This window comes from Manihot esculenta, chromosome 12 (assembly GCF_001659605.2).
Source record: "Manihot esculenta cultivar AM560-2 chromosome 12, M.esculenta_v8, whole genome shotgun sequence".
NCBI lineage: Eukaryota > Viridiplantae > Streptophyta > Magnoliopsida > Malpighiales > Euphorbiaceae > Manihot > Manihot esculenta.
This window is the reverse complement of record NC_035172.2, coordinates 30102856-30129919: the sequence shown is the minus strand read 5'-3', so window position 1 is coordinate 30129919 and position 27064 is coordinate 30102856. Positions and strand designations below refer to the sequence as shown.

At 37.7% G+C, this 27064-nt stretch overlaps 1 protein-coding gene across 2 annotated transcripts; it reads left to right on the top strand.

Annotated features, from left to right (window-relative positions):
- The first annotated feature begins 5803 nt into the window (after positions 1 to 5803).
- LOC110628715 (probable receptor-like protein kinase At5g24010) lies at positions 5804 to 8655 on the top strand. 2 transcript variants are annotated; one of them, XM_021775510.2, is made up of 2 exons: positions 6141 to 6322; positions 6592 to 8655. In XM_021775510.2, exons 1-2 carry the CDS (start codon positions 6288 to 6290, stop codon positions 8504 to 8506), a joined length of 1950 nt encoding a protein of 649 aa, XP_021631202.1. In that variant the 5' UTR covers positions 6141 to 6287; the 3' UTR covers positions 8507 to 8655. The 2 variants fall into 2 exon arrangements, with proteins under 2 accessions (XP_021631201.1, XP_021631202.1); XM_021775509.2 differs by having other exon boundaries at positions 5804 to 8655.
- The last annotated feature ends 18409 nt before the right edge of the window (positions 8656 to 27064 follow it).

Here is a 27064-nt window from a genome sequence, read left to right as displayed (position 1 = left end):
TAAAAGGCACCACAGGACTTCGTAATGCCTGGCCCAGCCAGGTCTTATCCATAGGGCTAGTGGGGTCGTCCTTGGTCCAATCTCCATCAACAGTAAATAATGCAATGCTTCATATTCGTGTAACTAGTGCAATCAACCTATTACATATAAACATGATGCATGAGCATGCTTTAGGCATTTGGAATTTCGTGAAATAAAAGATTAAGTTTAGTTCTAATCACCTCTGGTAGACGCTGGACCGACTCTGCAACTGCTAACACTGATAGCCTCCTCGATCCCTCGGGTCCGATCCGACAAAGGTGGACTCGAATGAGGTGCCAACACACTCTAAACAACTCATAAGCAACTACCCAAAAACCCCTCTAAACATCACCAAAACATGCATAGAAAACAACCTTGGAAAGGCTAGACAGGGCACCTTCGGCGGCCGAACCCTCTCTCCAGAGACGAAACTCGGGCACTTTCGGCGGCACCTTCGGCGGCCGAAAGTCCCCCTCTAGAGACGAAAGTCAGGCACTTTCGGCGGCCGAACCTTCCTTCGGCGGCCGAAAGTCTGCTTTCAAGCCAAAACTCAACTTTCGAGGGCAAGGTTAGGCGGCCAATCCATGCATCCATAGACAGGTTCGGCGGCCGAAACTACTTTCGGCGGCTGAACCTGAGTTCATCCAGAACTCAGCCTCTCATGCATTCAAGCCTTCCAAACCTTCCAACACCCCAAAACATGCCTCCAACCTCACAAACACATGCATAAACCCATAACCATGCACAAAGGAGCTTAACAACTTGATTAAACTCCGAAAACAACATCAAAAACATACATAGATAGCTTATGACCCACATAGGCCAAAACCATCAAAACAACCCAACTCCTCATATACTCTCTCCCCATCATGCATACTCACTCCCACATGCATAGACTAGCTTAAACTTTCAACATATCATCACATAAACATATATAAACATACATTTGCATAAAAATCCACATAAACCCTAACATGCATATCTACCCATACTCAACCATTAAAACCTCTTAAAACTTACTTAAAACTTCATGAAACATAAAGGAAAGCATAGATCCACACTTACCTCTTAAAGATCGAGGGTTTGTGCGAGCTCTAACTTTGAGATGGGAGGAACCAACTCCTTGGGTCTCTAAGTTCCCAAAACTTGATCTAAGCTTGAAAACTCTTCAAAACAGCCATAAAACTCATGAAGACAGGAAGGAGATGAAGAAAAACATGAAAAACGGCCAAGGGAGGACAAAAACTCTCCTGAGCTCGAGAATAGAGAGAAAACTCGCCTATTTCCGATTTGAGGGCTCTTTATAGGTGGCCTGGTCGAAGACCTTCGGTAGCCTAACATGCCCCCTAAACTCATGCATGTTCGGCGGCCGAACTTGACTTTCGGCGGCCGAACCTTGGCTCGTTCAAACAAGACTTTCGGAGGCCAAAGGCGCTCCCGAAGCCTTCCTATGTTCGGCGGCCGAACTTTACTTTCGGCGGCCGAACCTGGCAAATGCCTCCTTGGCCTTTTCTTTTCAAAACTCAATTCATTTCCATTTAAAACCATGAAATCAGTAAAAACATTTTAGAAAACACATTTTACCCCTCTAGAAGCCTCTGGCATCTTCAAAAATTCCAGATTTCGACGGAGATTCCGCCGGAAGGTAGGGATTCCGATGCCGGAATCTAGCCGGGTATTACATGAGTACTTTTACTCTTGATCGTCCGAGATCTTTGGCTTGCTGGTCTAGTTTACGACTTCTTTTTCCTCAACTCGGATTTCTGGTGTTGGGGGCCTATTTCCGAGACCGATCACCTGCCTTGTTGGACTTCTTTATTTTCTTAATTTAGTTTTTTGGTGTCGAGAGTATATATTTTCGAGACGGGTCAGTATCAGGTCTTAATTTTATTTTGATTTGGGCCGAGCTCTCTTTTGAGGTCGATGTTATGCCTTAGTTTTAACTTTCTTCGAGTTTTAAAAGTGTCGAGCCCCCCCATTTTTCAAGGATGAGATTATACCTTAGCTTTATATTTCTGCGGGCCGAGCTCTTTTGTGAGGCCGATATCAAGCCTTGGACTTATTTTTCTATGAGCTGAGCTCCTTTGTGAGGTCGAAATCAGGCCTTAACATTTTCCTTATGAGTCTTGTATATGCCAAAGTCGTCTCTTAAACTTAGCATCATGTCTCTTGGTTCGTTTTCTTTTGGCTTATAGCCTTGCTGATATAGACCTTCATTATTGGCCCTTATCTCCTTAACCGATTTTGTAGTGTCAATAGTCTTATTTTCAAGATTGGTCACTTACCTCATTGAGGGCTTCGTCTTCCTAACCGTTTTTGTGGTGTTGACAGTCTTATTTCTGAGACCGGTCATCTACCTTATTGAGGGCTTTGTCTTCCTAACCAGTTTTGTGGTGCTGGCGGTCTTGTTCCGAGACCGGTCACTCACCTCAATGGGGTCTTCACCTCCTCAACTGGTTTTGTGATGCTGGTAGTCTTATTTCCAAGACTGGTCACCTACCTCATTGAGGGCTTTATCTTCCCAACCGGTTTTGTGGTGCTGGCAGTCTTGTTCCAAGACTGATCACCCACCTTATTGGGGTCTTCATCTCTTCAACCGGTTTTGTGGTGCTAGCGGTTTTATTTCTGAGACCGGTCACCTACCTCATTGAGGGTTTCATCTTTCCAACCGATTTTTTGGTACAAGCGGTCTTGTTTCGAGATCAGTCATCCACCTCATTAGGGTCTTTATCTCCTCAACCAGTTTTGTGGTGCCGGCAGTCTTAATTTCTAGACCAGTCACCTACCTCATTGACGGCTTCGTCTTCCCAACCGTGTTTGTGGTGCCGAAGGTCTTGTTTCGAGATCGGTCACTCACCTTATTAGAGTATTCATCTTCTCAATCGATTTTTTGTGCCAGCGGTCTTATTTTCGAGACCTGTCACCTACCTCATTGAGGGCTTCATCTTCCTAACCGGTTTTGTGGTACCGACAGTCTTATTCCGAGACTGGTCACCCACCTTATTGGGGTCTTCTAGTTTTATAGTCGAGGCTTCGAGGTTTATTAGCCTTATTCTTTCTTTTAAAATTTATTTGCAAAATAAAAGCTTGCGCAGAGTATATATAACAAGAATGCTCGTTGTTAATTTGAACAATAAGATATTTAGCTTCATATTTCAACTGAATGTAAAATATTAATTTTATCAAACTATATCATCTCATATAATTCCAAAGAATTTAATTGATAATGTTTCTTATGCATAAATCATTCTATAGCTTTTAATTCTCATACCAGCATACTTTAAACAAATAACTCCTTTCTCAGTGAGTTCATATTAATCATAGATAAGGGCTTTTTAAACTACTTCAGTACATTACCACGTTTGGGCTTATATACACAAGGTTTTCATATAAAACTGTAAAATTTGTGAATAGTTCATGTTGACAAGAATGTTTTCAGCTAAAGAAAGTGATCGTACAACTGGAGTGAATCATGCGCACCACTTCTCTTCCATATGGAGCGGATTGCCCTTGTGTTGCATTCCCTTCTCACATCGGCGTCTACCTTTTTTTGACTTTCATTGTGTGGTTTTTAGATGCCGTTAGCGATTCTCAGGTCTTCTCTCTCTTTCTTTTAGTTTCCCTTGTTGTTTGATTACTAGCTTTTCTCAGTTTGACACGTGGATCTCAATGGATTTTGTTTGGAAACTCCAGTGATAGTATAGTCTCTTTCGTCCTCACAGACAACGCCACTTGATAATGGTAAAATCCGGTGAGACGTCTAGACGATGACACTTAGATAGAGGTTTGATTCGTTGGGTTGATCATCATTCTGTGATCGGTCCGTTAGATTTCTCTATACTTGACTTTAAGGAATGTGACTTGTAAGATGAAGAAGAAGGTCAGGAGACCACAGGGGAGTTTTTCGATGGAGACCCTCCGATGCTCAAGTCAAATATGAGAACTTCATGGAGTTAAGGGAAGTAAAATAGAGAAGAGAAGAGAAGAGAAGAGAAGAGAATAGTAGTTCTGAATTCTTCCTGCGTGACTGCGAGAAAGAGGAATATCGGTCCCTTTTTCGAGAAGGAGAGATCTCCTTTTTTTAGGGTGAGTTCGGTGTATAAATGCCTTTGAATAAAGTTGATACCCCTAGTGTCATGTCCTTTTGTGATGGAACAAGGATACTTTTCTTCAGGTGTGTCAGACAATACATTAATGATAAGCTATAGGATAATAAATACGGAACTGGCCGGTTTGTACCTTCTACATGCGTACTTATGATCCTTGTGCTGAACCAAGAAGGCGACCAACTCATACGAGGTCGACATCTTTACCCTAACTTCATCAAGTCGTGCCAAACTCGTCTGATGTACATAAAAATGAGCTCCTTCCAGTTAATGAGGTCGGCCACGTCGGCGTTCAAAACCTTGTTGTAGTGCGGACTTTTGAAGAGGTCGGTCTGTTAGTCCTCTTCAGTCTTTGAGGAGGTTGATCTGTCCATTCCGAGTTTGGGTAAATTTAGGAAAATTACTAGTCTGATTCTTTATACTCAATAGATCAAGTTTTTTACTGTGCGGTCCGATCAGATGAAAATTTTTTTGATTTACATGTACACGTGTCACAATCTTGGATCCTATTTTTTTTATAGGATATCAATAATTTTATTTAATTTTATCTTAATTTTTTAAAATATTTTTTAGTATTTAATAAAATTTAATGTATTTAAAATAATTATAATTGAAAAGTCAATAAAAATTATTTTTTAATATATATAAAAAATAAAATAAATAAAATTATGAAATGAAAGGAATATCAAATAAAATTAAAATTTATTTATTTTATAAAAATTATTTTTCATATTTTTTAACATTAAAAATTTAGATAAAAAGAAATATTTTAGTAATTAAAAAAATAAAACATTTTTAAAAAATAACTTCATCATTCAAAAGAAAACTATTTTTCACATATTAAAATTTTATTGAAATATTTATAAATAAATTTATTAATAAATTTAATTTTTTAAATTAAAATTAAATAATAAAAAATAAATTATTTTATTAAAAAATATTTTTTAAATATAAATTATTTTTCATAAATAAATGAAATGTAAAAGATTAAATTATTAATTTTTTTATCTATTAAACAAAAGTCATGAAATTCATATCAAAATTTAAAATATCACTCAGTTTGAATTAAATGAAAAATTAAAATTCTCTAATGTCCATGAAAATGAATTAAATTTGGATCCAATATTCAAACCCTTTGCCTAAAGAAAGGAGAGGAAATCCAAAATTGCGTTTTCTATTCTGTATGATTACAAGTTACGCGGACTACAGTTGTTTATCCTCCAATCAATTAAATAGCCTAATAAAAATATTATTTGTGTCAGATTCAGCCCACGATTCTCACAGATGACCTTGACCCCAAATTAGACGCCAAGGTCGGAGGACCCCACCAAGTCTGTTTTTGCAAGAAATTTCCTTCGTCTGGTGAAGTCTAAATAGCACAAGCAAATCCTCCCACTAACACATATATTTACTAATAAAATTTTTTTATATATATCTCTTTTATGTGATTATTTAATATATAAACTTAGTTATTTTTTGATAATAATTTTAAAATATAGTATTTAATATTTTGAGTCGATAAATTATAAAAAAATAATTTTTATAATATTTGACTTGACCGCAATCACAATAAATAAGATTTAATACACCCACGGAGCCAACACTTTTTTTTTTGCTTTTTTTCCTTTGAATTTTCTTTTCTAGTACTGTTTTTTTCTTTTGAATTTTCTTTCTTGTTGTTTTTTGATTTGCATGGTTGCTATTACTTCAAGTCCGTGATAACTATCCAAAGTCTTCTTCCTCTCATAAAACAAGTCTCTGCTGCTGCTGTCAACTTCCCACTTCATAATCCTCAGACTGGTTCTAATCACTCTTCAAAGATAAAGCAGAAAGCAAGCCAAGCAATTCTCACCATTTTCATGGAAAAAATAAACTCCCCTGAAATCCGATTTTCTTTTTCTCTTCTTCTTTTTTTCCTCCACTTCATATCACTTCACCTTCTCTCTTCTGCTTACACTCGCCCCACAGAGTATTTCATCAGCTGTGGTTCAAACACTGTTATTTCTTCCGCTGGCCGGAACTTCACCGGGGACTCAAGTTCTGGAAATTCTCTTTCTTTCACCTTCAAAGGACAGAGCAGTACTGTTATAGATAGCAATAAGTCAACGAAAACACCACCTCTGTATCAAACAGCTAGACTCTTCAAGCAAAAATCATCTTATGAGTTTGAAATCAGTAGCTCTGGTACTTATCTGGTACGTCTTCACTTCTTTGCTTTCTCATCCGCAGATAATCTCTCTGCAGCTCATTTCGATGTTTCGGCTTCTGGGTTTTCATTGTTGAATAATTTCACTCCAAAATATAACAGCAGCGATCCTGTAATAAAAGAATTCATACTTACTATCAATAAAGGCAAATTCAGCATAAATTTCATGCCACAAGGATCATCTTTTGCGTTTGTTAATGCCATGGAAGTGTTCCTTGCTCCAGAGAATTTCATTCCAAATGATGCTTCACATATCAGTATTGCAGGAAATAGTGGGAAAAATTATGTGGACATACTCTCTGAGGCATTACAAACAATTCACAGGATCAACGTCGGTGGCAGTAACCTCACGCCGGAGAATGACACTCTATGGAGATTTTGGGTTCCAGATGATAGTTACCTCTACATGCCAGCCACTGCCAAGAACAGCACTTTTCATTCAGACAAGCCTAATTACTTGCAAGGAATGAGCGAATATATAGCCCCGGATCTTGTCTACCAGACGGCCAAGGAGATGAATATAAATAGCGGCAGACTTGCAAATAACTTCAACGTAACCTGGTCATTTAGTGTCAGTAAAAATGCTAGGCACTTTGTTCGAGTTCATTTCTGCGACATAATTAGTCCAACTCTTGGTGTTATAGACTTCAATCTCTTTATCTATAGCAGATTCAGCATTGTAATTGATCCTTATGACAGAATTGGCCACCTAGCAGCTCCTTTTTATCTTGACTTTGTTGTGGATTCTGATGATTCTGGACTTATGAATTTTAGCATAGGCCCTCGTGCTGATTCTGATATAAAAACTGCTTTCTTGAATGGGTTGGAAATTATGCAGATCGTGGGAGAATCTGGTTCAGAATCAAGAACAAATGCGCCTAACAAGACTCGTATCTTTATCATTGTTGGCTCAATTGTTGGAGGTTTGGGTCTTATATGCATTTTGGCAGTTGTTGTAGGCTTGTGTTTAAGATGCAGGAAACCAAAAACAGTAGAAAATTGGGAATGGTCACCAGTGCCTCTACATAGAGGGGGAAGTTCTCACAACAGAATGGCTGAGGGAAGCGTAATTGGCTCAAGGGTACCTGATTTAAACCTTGGATTAAAGATATCTTTTGCTGAAATTCAGTTTGTAACCAACAACTTCGATGCGAAAATGATAGTTGGTAAGGGAGGATTTGGGCATGTTTTTAGAGGAACTCTGAGGAATGGAATCAAAGTTGCTGTGAAGAGAAGTCAGCCAGGATCAGGCCAAGGCCTTCCAGAATTCCAAACAGAGATTATGGTGTTATCCAAGATTCGTCATCGCCATCTTGTCTCCCTAATTGGGTATTGTGATGAAATGTCAGAAATGATACTGGTTTATGAATTCATGGAAAATGGTACATTGAGAGATCATCTGTATAACTCAGCTCTGCCTTCCTTGTCCTGGAAGCAAAGGCTTGAAATTTGCATTGGTGCAGCAAAGGGACTTCACTATCTCCATAGAGGTGCTTCTGGGGGATTTATTCACCGAGACGTTAAGTCCACAAACATCTTGCTTGATGAAGATCTTGTTGCTAAAGTTGCTGATTTTGGCCTTTCAAGATTAGGTCCTCCTGATCAAACCCATGTCAGCACAGGCGTTAAAGGAACAATTGGTTATCTTGATCCTGATTATTTCAGGACTCAACAGTTGACAGAAAAATCTGATGTCTACTCATTTGGTGTAGTGCTTCTTGAGGCTCTTTGTGCAAGACCAGCTATCAATATCATGCTTCCAAGGGAGCAAATAAATCTAGCTGAATGGTGTATGATTTGCAAGGAAAAAGGGACAATTGAAGAGGCTGTGGATCCTTCAATAAAAAGTCAGATAAATCCCAATTCTCTAAGAAAATTTGCTGAGATAGCAGAGAAATGTCTGCAAGAAAATGGTGCTGATAGGCCTACCATGGGAGATGTGCTGTGGGATTTGGAGTATGCATTGCAATTGCAACAAACAGCTGTACAGAGACAGCCTCATGAGGACAGTGCAACTGATGCTTCAGCGATGATTGGCTTGCCTAACATTCAACATTTTCCATCTTTCAGCATGTCAGTTGAAAAAGATGATTTGCCCATCTTGAGGGACGACAGTGCAAATATATGGGCAAGTGAAGTTTTCTCCCAATTGAAAATTGATGATGCCAGGTAAAATTGTAAACTTTTTTTGGTCTTCTAAATTTTCTTTTTGGCACCTATTTTGGTCTGGATTAACACTGCTGTGAAATTGTAAAGATGGGTTTGTAATAGCAGAATTGTATTTGTACCATAAGCAATAAGTTTTATGATTTCTAAGCTGCTTCTTCCCCTAGAAAACTATGCTAATTTTCCATTTAGCCAATCAGAATTTGGAAGACAATTTCTGTATTTAAAATTATGCCCATCATCAATAAGCTACCAATATGCCTTTCCACATATGTAGCCTGACTTGCCAAGCATCTTTTATTACTATTTAAAATTATGGTAGGAAAAACATCACCATCAATTCAAGTGGCTACTCACAGTCAAGCTTTACTGAACTGCTATTTTTTTTTATATTTTTTAATTTTTATTGTCTATTTTAATAATAAAATAAAAATGATTCTCACAAAAACATAAAATAAAAATGAATTATATATTTATTTAAATAGTAAAATAAATGATTTGATTTTATAAATTAATAATTTTATATTTATTTTAATAATAAAATAAATTCTATATTATATATTCTTATTAGTCATATTAGCTATTAAAAATTATTAAACACTTCATATAAATCAATTATTAGTTGTATTAATTGTACCCTTAAAATTTCCCAATTAATTCCAAAATAAGAAATGAAAAGAAAATGGCATCCATGACATATCTTGAATTGTTGACAAGTATGAACAAAGCCAGTGGTCTGACATTATTCTGGGCTTTCTTTTGCGGAAGCCGACTTTCAAACTCCATATTAGCTTCAGCCTCGTTTACTCCGGCCGGATTATTGGCTATTCCCAACCCAGTACTTAACATGGAATCTGCTTGGTGCAAAAATGGAATGTGCAGAACCCAAATATATTACATGATAAATATGTACTTCTGCCAGCTTAGATGTAGCTAAATATTACATGCTGAAAATTTCTCCTGATGGATGAAACAGGAGTGAACATCCACAGTTGTTATGTACGCACCGTAACTAACAAAATCAAAGAATTTTTCTGAAACATGCTCTTAATCTTTTAGCCTAGATCTCTGCGTGGCTGCTAGATACACGAACTAGCTAGTTACAAGCGTAAAACATTTCATAATCAACAACAAACAAGTGAAGCACAGGCAGAGAGATGGATGTTTAGTGGCCAGAGCCTTTCCTGCTAGGCCCTGAAGCCACGGTGAACACTGCAGCTGCTGCTGAATCTTGATGATTATCATCCACATCCTTTGCAGACTTGGCAAGATAACTTGCTTCGTCTATAGATACAGAACCGAATCCAGCAGGAATAGACTCCTGGTGGTTAGTATTTTCCTGGCTTGCTGGTGATGAAAAGAGAAGCATCACTACCACCACGAAAGCCAAAGAGAAGCGGCTCATTGTTGGTGTTGGTGGGATGTCTTTGCTTTACTCCATATATATATATATATATATTCTTTTGTAGCAAAAAGAATGGAGGGTCTCTTTGTCTTTTGGCAAGCGCAAAGAATGGAGGTGAAAGAACTGATTTGGAATCTCCAATTCATAAGGCACCGCCACTGGCCTTTATGCAAGAAGATATATAATTAATAGTTTGAATGGCAAAGGACGGAGAAGGTCTTTTAGAAAGTGGAAGCTTTCCAAAAGAAACATTTGACTCTCAGAATTTTTCTATTCGCAGCAGTGCTTCACTTTCGTATTTGGCTTTTGTTTGTTCATTAATGGCTTGCCTATTTTGGAAACCAAGCTTTCAAGCTCAGGCCAATGCATGCTGCGTTCTCATATAGATTTATTCACCTGGAAAGTTTCTATTCATTTTCATTGGAAAATTATTATTTAATCCCTCAATTATATTAAACATTAATGGTTTACTGTCTATTTTTGGTAATTAAATTATAATTGAAGGACCAAAAATATTATTAAGAAGTGTATGAGGTTAGAATCAATATAAATTATGATATCTCAATTTGTTAAAGAAAAATTTACTTCTTTAGGGGAGGGAACAAAATTAACAAAATTATTTTCATAAAAAAAAAAAATTGAACTAAAATAAAAATATAAAATTCTAATAGATTAAAATTAAATAATATAAAGTATATAAATAAAAGTTATATATTAGATAAGATAATGATAGTAGTGAATTTCATTTGCCTGGCAATATCAAAAATTAGAATACTACTGTATTAAAACTGGCGTAATAATTTGGCAGCGGGACATAAAAGGTCAAAATTTTACTTAAAATTTTTTATTTTGAACAATAAATTCTCTAATTTTTAAATTTATTGTAATTACTTAATATAAAAATTTGAAACTTTACAGTTGGTCACTATTATTATTCCAAAAATTTTAATATTATGTCCAAATTTTTTAATTTTTTATAATTATAATTAATTCTTAAAATAATTATGCTCAAATGTAAATTAGTACATGTTTAATGCTGTGAGTAATTTATTTACTTTTTTAAATATTAGTTAAATTTATATTAATTAATCATATATACTAAAAATATTTAATTTTTATTATTTTAATCCTTCATTTAAAACTAAAATCTTCTTGTGAATAAATCCCTAAATCTAACTAGGTGAGGACTAGCTAATATATAAAAAGGTAAATAAATAATATTTAATTAGAGTTAGCACATGACATTTTAATGAATCTCTATTTACTTTTTTAATTAGAATTAAATGATTAATTACATAGATTTAATTAATATTTAAAAAATAAATAAATAATATATTAATTTAAATTTAATTAAAATTATTTTAAAGAATGATTATAATTATAAAAAATTAAATATAATATTAAAATTTTTTATTATAATTGTGATTAAATGTAAAGTTTTAAATTTTTATATTTAATTTAATAAATTATTTAAAAAATTAGTTATAATTATGATAAATTTAAAAATTAATATTTTATTATTTAAAATCAAAAGTTTCGACCATAAAAATTATGATTGGACCTAAAACTTTGACTTTTTAGGTAGAATAAAAGAAAAAATATACATTCAAGGTTCATTGAACCATTTGATTTAACCTGACGAAAGTTATTAATTTTGAAGATTATAAGTGATCACCGCTCGATTTTTCTAGCCCCATATGAGGCCGGGTCCACAGTAGCAGCCGCCAATCAGATTAGTTCAGCCCATTTCGGCTTTAAAGTTAGCTCTTTCCTAAGTTTCGGCCCTTTTTTCTCAAATCTGGCCACAAAAAGAAAACACTGCAGGTCTAGTCATTTCGCAGCCCTGATCACGCACGCGCCGAAGGGAATTAAATGCTCGCCTGACATAGGGAGAGTCCTGAGATTATCCTGACGCACGGCACTGCATCAAGGGGGTAGGTGGACCTATAGCGGAGGGGCCATCTCGCGTGAGGAAGAAGAAAGCGGATAAAAGGGAGATAATACTGGCTCTAAGGGCTAAGTTTTTCTCCAAACTTATAAAACTCTTGTAAAACCCTACTTTCTGAATCTCAGATTATCAATAAGCATATTCATTGGTATCCATTAGTAAATTAATTATTCTTTTTTTATTATTATATTGATTCATTGGGTATTAAATGAGTTTGAGAAAAATCTAAATCCCAAATGCGAACATATTTTTTATTGTTGGAAAAAATTACCGAGTAACTAATGACAACATATTCATGTATTATGTCTTTTGAGTTGAGGTTTCTTTAAGAGCATGTTTTTTAGGATCTTATATTGATTATGGATTATGTGTGTGAATAAGGATATTTGGTTTAACTATTAGATATACCCATAGTTATGGACATCTAAACTGTAAAATCAAAGTATTTAATAAATATTTAAGAGACCAGCTGATAATAAGATCAACTCTATGATTAGAGTTGTTTCCAATTAGACTTTAATTTTTATTTAATTAATAAATATTTTTTAAAATTTATTAGTTATAACATTTTAAATTAAAATTTTTATATAAATAAATTATTTAAAATCATAAAACATAATAATAAATTAAATATATTATATTAAGGTAGTTATACTATTCATCATTATTATATGAATAAAAAATTATATATATGCGTGATAAATAATTATATTTTAAAAATTATTTTTTTAATAAATTAATAATTTTATATTTATTTTGTTATTATAATAAATTAATATACACTGATCAACTGAGATTTAATAGGGTCACCAAATGCAGATATTTGAATTATGACTTGATTCGATAGACAGATCAATGACTCTGATTTGAGGAGTGAATGACTTTGAGATTTCATATGAATTCTTTTATACTTGATTTTGAGAAATGAGCCTGTAAAATATCAGAAAATAGTTATGATCTATCGGGAATGCCTCGGTGGAGTCCATTCGACATTCAAATTAGATCCAAAATTTTTAGAGTGATGACTTAATATAAAAGATGCAAAGAGAAATAAATCAGAGAAGAAAAGAAAAGAGAAAGATTCGAAGAGAATAGAAAGGATGTGTTCGAGAATTTCTGTATAAGTGTGGGAGAGAGGGAGTCCAGGCTCTTTTGGATTAGATTAGTGATATATATACCTCTGATCGTTCTGACACCTCTTGTGTTATGTCTCGTCAAACTGGACTGGGATGCTTTTTTATTGCTGTATTAGGCGGCTTATTAATGACGGTTGATTGGATAATAAATGCAGTGCCGGCTAGTCCATACCTTGTCTATCATGTGTGTCATGTCAATTTATTTTACCGCATGAGCATTTATGACCCCGATGATGTACCAAGGAGACGATTAGTACGTAGAAGATTTGCATCCTACCCCAGTCAAGTCGTGCTCAGCTTACCCAGTCTGTATTGAGGTGGGTTCCCTTAGTTACTTATGATTGGTTAAGCTTACATCTAATACCGAGTCTCGAAAGGGTTTATCCATCTACTCCGGACTTTGGTAGGGTCATGAGTGTTGCTTTGATCTTCGTATCTCATAGGTCGGGCTTTCTGCTACCCGGTTGGACCAGTTGGTTATATTTACAGAAGTATTCTAAATGTCATATACACATGTCGTGATCTTAACGAGCCCTGTTATTTATATATTATCAAATGCCCTTTCGCTTCTCCGAAGATTATTTATGACAGTTGGAGGAGTGAATTTAATCTTATGAAGCTGTTATGGAAGGTTTTCGACACATTTTTCTCCGAGAAACATACCCTCATCATTATCATTTCTTGAACAGGCACCATTATATGAAGGCAATAATTATCAGGGTTTCTTGAAGAATCGCTACCTAAGGTCTTTTGGAAATTTTGAAATTTGAATTTCCCAGCCTATAAAAGCCTTTCTTTGGACGCTTTAAACCACTTTGACATTTTTGAACTCTTTCTTTCCTGTTTCAAACTCCCTCCTTCTTCAGCTCTTCCTTTGAGATTTTGCTTGCTTCAGATATATCTCCCTTTCTTACGGCTCCCTTAGAATTCCCTCTATAGAGAGGTTGCAGTGTAATGTTACTTCAAAACATCTTCGGAGAGCCATTCCTGCAGAGTTTCTTCTTACGAAGTCCTATCAAATTAGGGCTCCACATTCCTTTATGAGGATTGCTCTATTCTCTTCTCCTTCTCTTCCTAAGCTAGTTGATACTCAACATAGCAAAAAGCTAGTCTTTTACTTGAAATAGTTTGACTATGGCCTGTCTTTTCATCTCTCTCATTTCTTTGTTGAGGTCTTCCAGTTCTATCGAGTGTCTCCTAGGATGCTAATTCCCAACTCTATTTTATTCATACACACCTTTGAGACAGTGTGCTAGGGATGGGGATTCAAACCATTTGTGAATCTCTTTAGGTGTAATACCCGGCTAGACTCCGGTATCGGAATTCCTACCGTCCGGTGGAATCTCGGATGTCGGAAGTCTCTAGTAGGGTAGAAACATGTTTTCAAAAAATGTTTTGAAGTATTTCATGGTTTTAAGTATGAAAATTTAATGAGTTTTTGCATGAAAAGTCTTTGGAGGAAAACCCAGGTTCGGCCGCCGAAAGCCAAGTTCGGCCGCCGAACATGTATGCGTTTTGGAGGCACGTTAGGCCCCCGAAAGCATGAGTGAGGGAAGTTCAGGTTCGGCCGCCGAACCTCAAGTTCAGCTGCCGAACATGGCATGCATGCGGAGGCACTTTCGGCCCCCGAACGTGGCCTGGCCAGCCACTATAAAAGGGTCCCTTAGCCGAAAATGGGCGAGCTTTCTCCCCATTTCCGGCCAAGGTGAGCTCTCCGCCGCCCCCTCACCGATCTTGAGTTCTTTCCTTCCCATCTTACTCGATTTTCATGAGTTTTTATTTGGTTTTGAAGATTTTGAAGCTTTGAGCAAAGTTTTGGAGCTTTGAGGTTCAAGAACCCAAAATCTCCCACCTCCGAGTTTAGGACGTCTCCCTCTCGATCTTCAAGAGGTAAGAGCCGATCTTAAGCTCATTTTATGTTTAAAGTAAGTTTTATGCAAGATCTATGGGGTAGAATGCATGTTTAGCTCATAGTTAGGTTTTTGAGTTAATGATGTGTTTTGAGCAATGTATGTTGGATTGTGTTGTTGTTGTGTGTTGTAGTTGGGGTTTAAGGTAGTTTGAGACCCCTAGGAGCTTGTATGCATGTTTTGGTTGAGTTATATGCATGTTAGAAGAGTTAGGAGGCAAATGTGCATAAAGGAGCCAAGTTTCTGCCCTTTGGCAGAAACCAGGTTCGGCAGCCGAAGGAGCTTTCGGCCGCCGAACATGGCTGGGGAGGCAGGCCTTTCGGCTGCCGAAGTTGCCCCCGAAAGGAGACTTTCGTCTCTGTCTGGCACTTTCGGCCGCCGAAGGTGCCGCCGAACATGCATGAGTTTCGCCTCTGTCTGGGAGTTTCGGCCGCCGAAGGTGCCGCCGAACCTGCCTGACTTTCGGCTCTGGAGGGACTTTCGGCCGCCGAACCTGCCGCCGAAAGTGCCCTGTTCAGCCATTTCTTGCATGTTTTTCTATGATTGTTTCATGATGTTTTGGGGGGTTTTTGGGGAGTATATTAGAGTTATGTTTATGTATGTTTGGTCCCTCATTGGAGTCCACCTGTCTAGGTTCGGACCCGAGGAACCGAGGACCCTAGCAGTGAGCCAGCTGCTACAGAGTTTATCAGAGCTAGCCAGAGGTGAGTGGAATAAACCTTAAGTTTTAAAATAAATGAAATATGAATTTTGAGCATGATCCATGCATCATGAATGCCATGAAATATAGTAGGTTGTCTGCATTAGTATTCACGAATATGTTGCATTGCATTTATGATGTTGATGTGGATTGGTTATTGGATGATCCTTTAGTCCTCATATGGCATGATGATGTTACGACATGATATGGTATGGAAGTCCAGGTTGTACCCATTCTACGTCCCTGGCACGATATAAGAGAAAGTCTAGGTTGTACCCATTCTACGTCCCTGGCACATTGGTATGTTATGATATGTTATGATAAGAGAAAGACCGGTTGTACCCATTCTACGTCCCGGCACAGTTGGACTATGTAGAGGACTATTGGTGACAATACCATCCGAGATGTGATTAGTTGTGATGTGTTGCATTACATAATGGCATGAAATTTTAATATATGATTTCACTATTCTGCTCACTGGGTTTTGTAGCTCACCCCTCTCCCCTAACCCTAGCTGTGCAGGTACAGGGTAGACCAGGAGCTGCTCACTGGGCTTTATGTATGTTTATGTAATAGTTAGATTGTGGACATGACAATTGTACTATGATGTAATGTAAGAGATTACAGCATGTTATGTAATGAGGTATATTGAGGTTATAGATGTGCTTGACCCTATGTGTATTGTAATCCCTTGTTGATGCATGATCTTAGTTATTTGGTGATGCAGATGTTAGCCAACTCATCTCATGTTGTATCGCCCGTTGGGGCATTGATGAGATCCCACAGAGGGATCACGATTATGATCATGACTATGTACATGTATGTTCAGGTTGAGTTGGATGTTTTTAAGGAAAAGTTTTAAATTTTTATGCATGTTGTTGATCATGTATGGGATTATACAGGTTTACAGGTTATATGTCAGGCTTGCTACGGGTCCCGGCGGCCTTAAGCCGATCTGGATCCTAGGGCCGGTAGCGGTCCGATTTTCGGGTCGTTACATTAGGACTTTTTTTAAGATCCTTAAGTTGAATAACAGATTTTGGAGCATTAGTGGCCGCATGGGTTTGTCTATTTTCACAGGCCATAAGGATTCTATCAGTCATTGGGTCCAAAACTTTGTTGTTATTCATTTGAGGAGAGAATAGGGTTGGGGCTTTGATACATCTTGGGAAGATATTAATTCTGAGTGTAATATTTTTTTCCTATTTGTCAGAGTGGGAGCAATTGTATTTTGCTCGTCTGACTTCTCTTCCTTATAATTATGACATTTTCAAATGTCTGCAACTAATGGGTGAGACCACAATGCCATGGAATTTCACATTGTCTAGGGATTTCGTCAAGCAGGCTGTTGAGCAGTTTACTACTCGAAAGACTATAGAAGTCGTTCACAATGCCCTTGGTCTTGATCCTCAACAAAGGGAGAGCACGCAACCTTTGACAATCGTGGGATCTCCTTTAAATATAATTGCCGAGGAGGGTGTTGTGGAGATGTCGGAGAAAGTAGGTGCTAGAAAAATAGTTGAAGAAAGAGGTGTCCAGCAAATGACTCCTAAGGGAGATAATCCTCGCGGTCCTCCTGATGCCCTTATTATCCGGGTTCCCTCACTTGACCACTTTGCAGAAGGGGAGGATGGGGCTTCAGATGGCCTGACGAGGAAGAATACATGGGCCTCCTCCAAGGTCCGATTTTTCCCAACCTCAAAAGAAGAGAAGGAGGCTGGTCAAAGAATCTCAACTACATGAGTCTCCGAGTAGGGGAGCCTCCTTAGGTGATCGCGCAAGAAGCACCTCTAACACGGTAAGGGGAGCCTGTCTACCGACGTCAGTACAGAGCTGCGCCCTGATTCCTCATGAGTCGGGGATTGCCTATTGAAGAGCTTTTGCTGACTCTAAAAAATAAGTCCTCTTGGTACCTTCTATATTTACTTATTTTATTGACTTTTTATTTTGTTATTATGCTAATTGTCTATTTGTGTTCGCAGCTCCTCAATGCCCTTATCGAGTTACAAGAGAAAATGAGCGGTGCGTAGGAGTTTACTCGTGCTGAAGTTGAGAGGGTTAGACAAAAGGAGGCTACTCATGTTGCCAACTTGTTGAAAGGGGAACACGAGCTGAGGTGAGGAGATTGAATGAGTTACTCAAGCAGAGTTGCCTTTAGATTGACTAAGTTGCTTATCTAGAGAGTCTATTGGCCAAAAAGTGATATGAAGTGACATTTAGGTTGTCCCAAGTCCAAGATGATGTGGATCTGAAAATTGAGGACTTACTCTCGTGGACTACCCATCTTAGGGGTGAGCTTGCGAAGATATTCGAAAATTTGAAGCAAGCTCATCACTATATGGAAAGGTCTCAAGAGAATGCTCGCACCAGTGAGACAATGAAGAATTATTATAAGCTGGAGGTGACCGAGCTCTATACTTGTTGTAAAGAATATAAGGTAGCTATAGTGGATATCCATAACAAAACTGAAAGCACTGTCAGGACCATATATCGAAAATACTTGCAGTCTCATGAGTATAAAATCAAATTTTAATCTCTCGAAACTTTAAACCTATCTCGTCAATCCATCTTGAGAGATGATAAGCTTATAATTTCACTATTTAATGTAAACAATTCAAATTAAGTAATTATTTTAATTATTTAAATTGATTCAATTATTTTTCTGAGACCTATAAATATGTTGTTATTTAAGCCATCACCACTTCACCTGCTTCTTTCGATGAAGCTAATCACTTGCTTGTGTTATATTAGCAAAGGATCAAAGCTCCCCAAAATTTTAATTTTTAATTAGGATTAATTTTAATGTTTATATGTTTTTAATAAATTCTTATATCATCAATGAGATTTAATTTAGTAGTTCTAGAGTTATTTATATATCTTTCTAGTTTTTAAAAAGAGAAATTTTCTTTGGACTCTTATTTTTTTCGATTTTCTTTCTTTTAATTTTTTCGATTTAGCCATGTTTTGATGTTTTCTCCCCTGTCTTGAAGGCCCTTTTGTTAGATTTTTATTGTTGTGGCTTATCCGGTGATAGTTCTCTTGCAAGTTTGGAGTTTGGTTATTTTGGTTTTGGATTTTTTTTTATTTTTCCTTTTTCTTGTTTAGATTTTGTAGATCTTGATATTTATAAGACAAAGATTTTCTCATATCCGTTGATAAAGTTGAGGTTAGAATGAGTATAAATTATTTGCTCAAACGCCTCTACACGTGTTTGGTGGCAGGTTCTTCATGGAGATTAATGACCAAGCAATTATAGGTTTGGCTTCCTTTAAAGCTATAAGAGAATGAGATGCCAGTGAGTGTTCTCCTATCGCTTGGAGTTGTGTATTTTCCTTGTAGAGTTTGGAGTGCATAATTTGGCTTAGGTGGCTTGAGTTCCTCTCTGCGTGTTTCTTTCAAGTTCTAAAGGAGTCTTTAGGGGAATTTTTTTTTTGTTAAAACAAGAGAAACTATATAGAATTAAGGACCATTAGAAAGGTTGAAACAATCTTTGCCAATTAGATGAAGCAACTCAATTGGTGGTTCCTTTAAAAGATGAAACGGACCTTCTGAGGCAGCAGCTAACTTAATGAGTTTGTCACATATTAGTTAGATTCCCAAATGCCATGAATAAACCAGAAGCTATTACCAAGCTCAAGCAAATCCCGCATAGCACGAATAATACTGTTGTAGTTACTGTGAGAAGAGAATAGGAAAAATGGCGAAAAAGATTTTATAAAAATGAATTAATTCATGTATTCCTCAATGATAAACAGAGGCATAGTACTCTGTTTAAATAGATTACAAAAATAACTAAATAGCTAGAAGTACGGCACAATATATTGTTAGACTACCATATGTAACAGAACGTATAACTCGTAGAACTCTAAATTACTGAAAATCAGCAGAATCAATTACCAACCTTATCTCTCCAGGCTCAAGTCCTGTAGTCAGCCTTATTACTCCAAGGGGTGAACACATCCTTATCACTCCCTTGGTCAATATCCCCCCTCAAACTATGCCGAGGTTGGAGACATAGTTTGTGTCGAAAGAACGCAAGACGAGCCTTAGGAACTAATTTAGTGAATACATCAGCTAGCTGACAAGTGGAAGGAATATGTTGAGTAATAAGAGCCCCTTGAGCTACCCGCTCTCTTATATAGTGGTAATCCAACGCAATATGTTTACTTCGAGCGTGAAATACTGGATTGACTCTGAGGAATAGAGCACTGACATTGTCTGCAAAAAGTTTCGGTGGGTGTGGAGGAAAAATCCAAAGATCAGATAGAATATATCCAAGCCATGTAAGCTCAGCTGCTGTATGAGCCATGGCACGGTACTCAGCCTCTGTACTGGACCGAGCAACTGTGGACTGCTTCTTCGCACACCAGGAAATGATATTCGAGCCTAGGAACGTGCAATAGCCTGTAGTTGACCGTCGCGTCGTCGGACAGCCTGCCCAATCTGCATAAGAAAAGGCAGAAAGAGCAAGTGTAGTATCAGAACGAAGATTGAGACCATAATGTATCGTGCCCTTTAAATAACGCAAGATGCGACTAACATATTTCAGATGAGCATGAGTAGGTGAATGCATGAATTGGGACACAAAATTTACACTAAAAGACAAGTCAGGTCTGGTTAAAGTGAGGTATTGCAAGGACCCGACAATGCCTCGAAAAGATGTTGGATCGGAAAGTGGTTCAGAATCAATTGGCGGATTGTGTTTAAGGTCTAATGGAGTGGGCATTGGCTGACAATCAACCATCTGGGCATGCTCCAAAATGGAGTAGGCATAATGCGTCTGTGATAAATGAAGGCCAGTGGCTATGGTATCCACTTTAACACCCAAGAAATGATGGATTGGTCCCAAGTCTTTCATGGAGAATTCTGCATGTAACACCTGAATAAAATCATCAACAAGAACTACAGACGAACCCGTGAGTAGCATATCGTCAACATAAACCAAAAGTACTAATATCTCATTAGAACAATAAAAAACAAATAATGAAGGATCCGCCAAACTGCAAAAGAAACCATAAGCAATGAGAAACTTACTTAACCGGTCAAACCAGGCACGAGGAGCCTGCTTGAGTCCATAGAGAGCTCGTTTTAACTTACACACATGCGTTGGCTTGTCTGGATTTTTCATCCCTGGTGGTTGCTCCATGAACAAATCCTCAGTAACATAACCATGCAAAAAAGTATTTGTAACATCTAACTGCCTTATTGGCCATTTTTTAACTAAAGCAACAGTTAAAACAGTACGAATCGTGCCAGGTTTGATAACGGGTGAATAAGTTTCAGTGTAGTCGATGCCATCCAGTTGATGGAATCCTTTGGCTACTAACCGAGCCTTTAGTCGGTCTAACGTGCCATCTGGTTTAATTTTGGCTTTAAACACCCATTTACAACCTATTATATGCAACCCGTCCCTGTAAGGAACAAGGTCCCAAGTATTATTCCTGTGTAAAGCATCTATTTCAGTAACCATGGCTTGACACCAACCATCATGTGCAAGTGCTGCCTTAACAGTCTTAGGCTCTCTAGGAATAGAGTTCAACAAGGTAACAGACAACGCATAGCACGGATTTGGTTTAACAATTCCTAATTGTGACCGTGTGACCATAGTGTGTCTAGGAGCTGAGTTAACGATAGTCATACCTGCTGGGACTGCAACTGCAGTACCGTCGGAGGGAGCAGCAGCAGAACATTGTATATCGACAGAAGCTGGTGCAGGAGATTGGTGGCTGCCTAGTGCTACATTTAAAACTTCGTCAATATGCTCAGTCTCTGTAGCACTTGAATGGAAGTCTGGACAGGCAGGTACAGCAGGAGCAACGATAGCTAAAGGAACAGCCTCTGCTGCCGTAACCGGGTCTGAGACATCTGAGTCTAGTAGCAACTGCGGTTCTGCTGCAGATAAACCAGCAGTCGCTGCTGCCGTAACCGGTTCTGAGGCAACTGATTCTAGCAGCAAACGTGGTTCTACAGTCGGTAAACCTGCAATATTTGGAGATTCCTGCACAAAACTAGGAGAAACATCTGAAGGAGCATCATTATTAGGGGCAGAAAGAGTATTAAAAGCACTATCAACATGTAACTCATGAGTAGCGTCAGTCGTATCACTAGAAGAAGGGAAAGGAGTAATCTCATTCAAAACATTTTAAGGAGGAAGATCAGAAGTGCCAGGTGATTCTGCAAGACCCTGCACACATGAAACTATTAAAATAGGACTAGACTCGTTGTCTGAAGTTGCCTCGTCTACACTAGAAGTGGAACTTGAATTAACCCAAGGATTTATAACCTGTGACACATATAACGAATCCGTAACAGAAGACTTATAAGGAAATATTTGTTCATCAAAACTTATATGCCTGGAAATAATAAATTTCCTTGTTGTCGGATTATAGCACTTATACCCCTTGTGTCTATCACTATAGCCAACAAACAAGCAAAGACAAGACTTTGGATCAAATTTGTGACGTTTAGTATCCCAAATATAAGGAAAACATTTAGACCCAAACACACGCAAGGAACTATAGTCAAAATCATACCCATTCAACATGTAAAACGGTGTGTTATGTTGTAAAGAATCAGAAGGTAAGCGATTAAGTAAAAACACAGCAGTTTGAAACGCTTCAACTCATAAAAATAAAGGTAAATGACCATGAAATAACATAGTCATACCTAACTCGCGAATGACTCGATGACGCCGTTCTACCATGCCTGTTTGTTCAGGCGTATATGGACACGAAATTTGATGTTTTATACCATTAGCAAGAAAATGAGATGACAAAGCAGAATTAACAAATTCACCCCCTCCATCTGAATGAAAAACTTTAATATTTTTGCCAAATTGTCTAAACACAAACTTCTCAAAAGCAAGAAAGGTAGCAAAGAAATCAGACTTTTGTTTTAATGGAATGATCCAACAATATTTGGTAAAATCGTCAACAAAGCATGCATAATATCTAAATTTTTCAATCGACAAAACAGGGGCAGGACTCCACAGATCACAATGAATTTTATCAAAAGCACATGAACTAGAATGAACAGAACTGCTAAAAGGAAATCTACTTAATTTTCCTAACTGGCAACTATCACACAGATTTTTTATTTGAACAGAACCTCTAACATCTATTAACCTCTTATTACTTAAAGTAGAAACTGCGGACGCTTGAGGATGTCCTAAATGCTGGTGCCAAATAACTGTTGTGCCTACTTTAAAACGGTTGGAAAAATAAGCTTTGGGAGCTGCAGACAAGGTATAAAGATTATGCTTCTTTGGTCCTGTTAGTAGGATTTGTCCCGTTTTCCGGTCCTTCACACAAACAGACTTATTAGAAAACTCACAATTAACAGGAAAATCATCAGTTATTTGGCTAATGGAAAGCAAATTCTGTTTTAAATCAGGTACAACTAAAACATAAGAAACAGGCAAACAACGCTTTTGCTTAATGCTAGTACTACCTATACCATTTATAGACAAGGAAGACCCATCACCAATAGCAATAGAATCCATACCAGAATACTCTTTAAAATTGTCTAAAATAAATTTGTTACCTGTCATGTGATGAGACGCACCTGAGTCAGCAATCCAGTCAGCATCTACTACTCCGTTGTCCAGAGTAAGTGCAGCAAGAGCTTGAGGTAGATTTTCTTGAGGTGATTTAGGAATCCACCAGCAAATTTTAGCGATATGCCTAGGTTTGTCACAGTATTGGCAGACTTCATCTTTGTAAAGTTCACGTTCTTCTGCAGTCATACGTCGGTGCCCAGAGGGAGGTGTACGACGTTGAGTAGTTGAGTTTCCTCTTTCCTGATTCTAACCACGAGGTTGCTGCGCTTGGAAGCCTCGTCCTTGAGAAGTAAAATTTGAGCGCCGACTGGAACTGGAATTTGGTTGTCTTTGTTGATTTCCATAGAATGCAACGTGGGACGAAATTTGACCCATAGAGGCATCAGACTGACTCATAAACCAAGTTCTTCGTTGCTCTAAACTCTTCAACTGAGAGATCAGTTCTGTAAAAGTCGGTCTTGGAGGCTTAAGCATGGTAGTAGTAAAATCTTCGAACTGAGGCCCCAGACTTGTAAGAAGGCAGAATACCTTTTCGTTGTCTGGAACTGTTCTCCCAATCACGGTAAGGTTATCGCAGATTTCTTTGAAAAGCCGCAGATGTTCTGTTATCGTTTTACTTTCATCTTTGCAAAAGTAGGATAGTTGTTGTCGTAGATTAAACTCTCTCTTCTGGGAGTCTTGAGCATAAGCATCTTTCAGAGCTTCCCAAACAGTCTTTACTGTTTCCAGACCGATAACGAGCCCTAGAGATTCTTCGCTTAGGGTTCCATAAATCCACCCACGAAGTAACCGATCTGATTTCTACCACGCTTTGAAATTATCAGAAAGCTGAGGCTGATAATTTTCGGGAATTGGTGAGGGAGCAGCCACAAATTTTTGGTCTTCTGGAAATTCTACCGTCAGATGATTGGACAGATCTTGGCTCTTAGCTAGGCTTAGCAACTGAGCCTTCCATAAGGGGTAATTCGTTTGTTTTAGCTTTAAGGTAACAAAATTTGTAACATTTAAGGAAGAGGAAGCCATTTCGTGAGAAGAGAAAAAAACTTTTGGAGAAGAAGAAGGCGGATATGAACCCGCTTTGATACCAAGAAGAGAATAGGAAAAATGGCGAAAAAGATTTTATAAAAATGAATTAATTCATGTATTCCTCAATGATAAACAGAGGCATAGTACTCTGTTTAAATAGATTACAAAAATAACTAAATAGCTAGAAGTACGGCACAATATATTGTTAGACTACCATATGTAACAGAACGTATAACTCATAGAACTCTAAATTACTGAAAATCAGCAGAATCAATTACCAACCTTATCTCTCCAGGCTCAAGTCCTTTAGTCAGCCTTATTACTCCAAGGGGTGAACACATCCTTATCACTCCCTTGGTCAATACGGTGCACCTCTAATACTGCATTTAGCATATCAATAGCTTCTAAGTTATTACTTTCAATAATCACATTCCTAAATCCACATTGTTTGGCAGTCCTAACCCCATGTAGGATAGCTTTTAGCTTAGTACTTAGAACAGCTGTTCTACCAAGCCCAGTAGTAAAGCCAGACAACAACTTGCCCGTAAAATCTCAAATAATGCCTCCTCCATAAGCAATGTTGTTTCTTTGGGAAATAACATCATCAGTGTTGAGTTTAACAATTCCATTAGGTGGTTCAGACCATTTTCCATCTCGTGAGACTTTCACTGTACTCTGACTCGATACTGATAACTTTTTGAGCATAATAAGAATAGAGCGAGCTTCATTCAATAAAAGATGAATGAAAGTCTCTAAATTAGGAGAGCGTTGCTAAAAAATAAAGGCATTCCTATGTATCCAAAGTTTCCAACAGTTCAACCCGAAAACGAGGGTCCAAGGAATTCATGTATCTAGTTACCATCGTCATGCAGATTCTGCAACCACTCCTACAAGTTCACTTTGGATGTAAAAAAATTCTTATGCATGCTGCTAGGGACTGGCTTATTCCACACATAGTGAGCTCTTGGACAGTCTCGTAACACATGAAAGATGATTTCATCTTCATTATTACAACTCTCGCATCTAGTGCTTGCACGAGATGTTTGCACGCTTGCTCTTCATTTATAAGGATCCGCTCATGAAACGTTAGCCAAAGGAATGTTCTCACCCTATGTGGTCCCTTCCATTGCCAGATTAACCTCCATGCATTGTCCTTCTCTATGGAAAGGGTCACCGTGCACACCTTATAGCCATATTTGATCGTATACTGTCCAGAGCTTGTAAATTTCCAGATCATGCTATCTTGATCCAAGTTAGGAGCTGGAGGAGATGATTCGAGATAGAAAGAAAAGCAAATGCAGGCAGGAGATCTTCCGACCAAGCCTAATCCCACCGTCCTAAGTGATCCACATAATCAAAAACTTTTTCTTTCCCCATTCTCTCAGGAATGTTTCTGATTGCCATTTGAGATAAATAGATATCCTCCGTAAGCTAAGAATCCAACCAGAAATTAGGTGATTTCCCATTCCCTAGGGCCTATATAGATCCAACTTTAAGTTTATCCCACATTGCAATAATGCCTCTCCAAAGTTTAAAACAATAGTCTTTGCGAAGATGGCAAGAGAAATCAGAATTCTTAATCTTGTATTTGGATTGCATCACTTGGACCCACAAGGCTTGATGATTGGTTAGAATTCCCCAAGCCAACTTCATCATGAAAGCATGATTAGTGCTCTTGGCACTTCTAATACCCAGCCCTCCATATTCTTTGGAATGTTGCACTCTATGCCAATTGACTAATGGAATCTTATCGTTTCTTCTTGAATTACCCCAAATGAAACGTCTACAAAGTTTATCAATCTCATTACATATTGATGCAGGAAGATAGGCAGTTTGCATGACATACGTAGGAATAACTGTAATAACTAATTGGGCTAGAGTGATTCTCCCAGCAAGAGCAAGTTTTTTGTTCTCCTAGCTTTCAAATATGATCTTTTCAATGATGTACTGGTATGTAGACCTGTAAACCCTGGAGTGAAGTGACGACACCCTCTTTAGGGGCTTTATTGTATAGTGATTTCTTCGAATTGAAGATGTTTGGATATTATGCAACAGGGATGGTTCTTCAAAGTTTATTAGTACCTGCGCTTTGAGCATACTGTTATCTGGAGTCTTTTTGACTGGGATGGTTTTTGGATTGGGTTGTCTTCGATGTTTCTTAAAGGGCTCTTTGCATTGGGTCAAATTTTTATATCATGGGATCTTACATGGTCCTATTTCCTGTATACTACCTTATAAGGCATTGTTTCATGAAATATAACGTACAATTAAAAAAAAAACATTTAGAGTCGTCTAAATATTGTGAAATCCCAAGTTTGAATTTGTACATGAAGCTCGCATCCAAATCCTTATGGGAAATTTCCTCTCAACTTTTTTCTTTATTTTCTCTTTTCCTCTAAGAACCGGTCTCTCCTTCCTATCGTTGACGTGCAGCCTCTTTCTGCCCCTATAGGCAAAAAGGGGCCTTCCTCCTCTATCCAGATGTGGGTTTGCTCTCTCCTCTTGGGTAGAAGTTGTAAATATATGTAGCTAGGTTTTGAATCCCAGATTTGTGCTTCTTGGTGGAGAGCTCTATCATCCGAATCTAGATTTTACCCATGTTTTGATACCTAAATATTGAGCATAGCTATCTTTCTTGATAGATTTGGGTGGACTTTTCTCTTTAGTTTTTTCCTTTCTATTCTATTTTCTTTGTGGTTCCTTGCATGTAGGTTTGGAGACGAGGATCTAGCTATCGTCAAAGAAAAGATAGGGCACAACAAGATCTAAAGTAGAGCAAGATGTCATCTACAGTTCCGCAATTTGGCTAGAGGTCTAGCCTTCTCTCTCTATGATATCTTTCTTTGTTCCTGTCGTGCTCCATTCCTCGAGTGCATGATGTG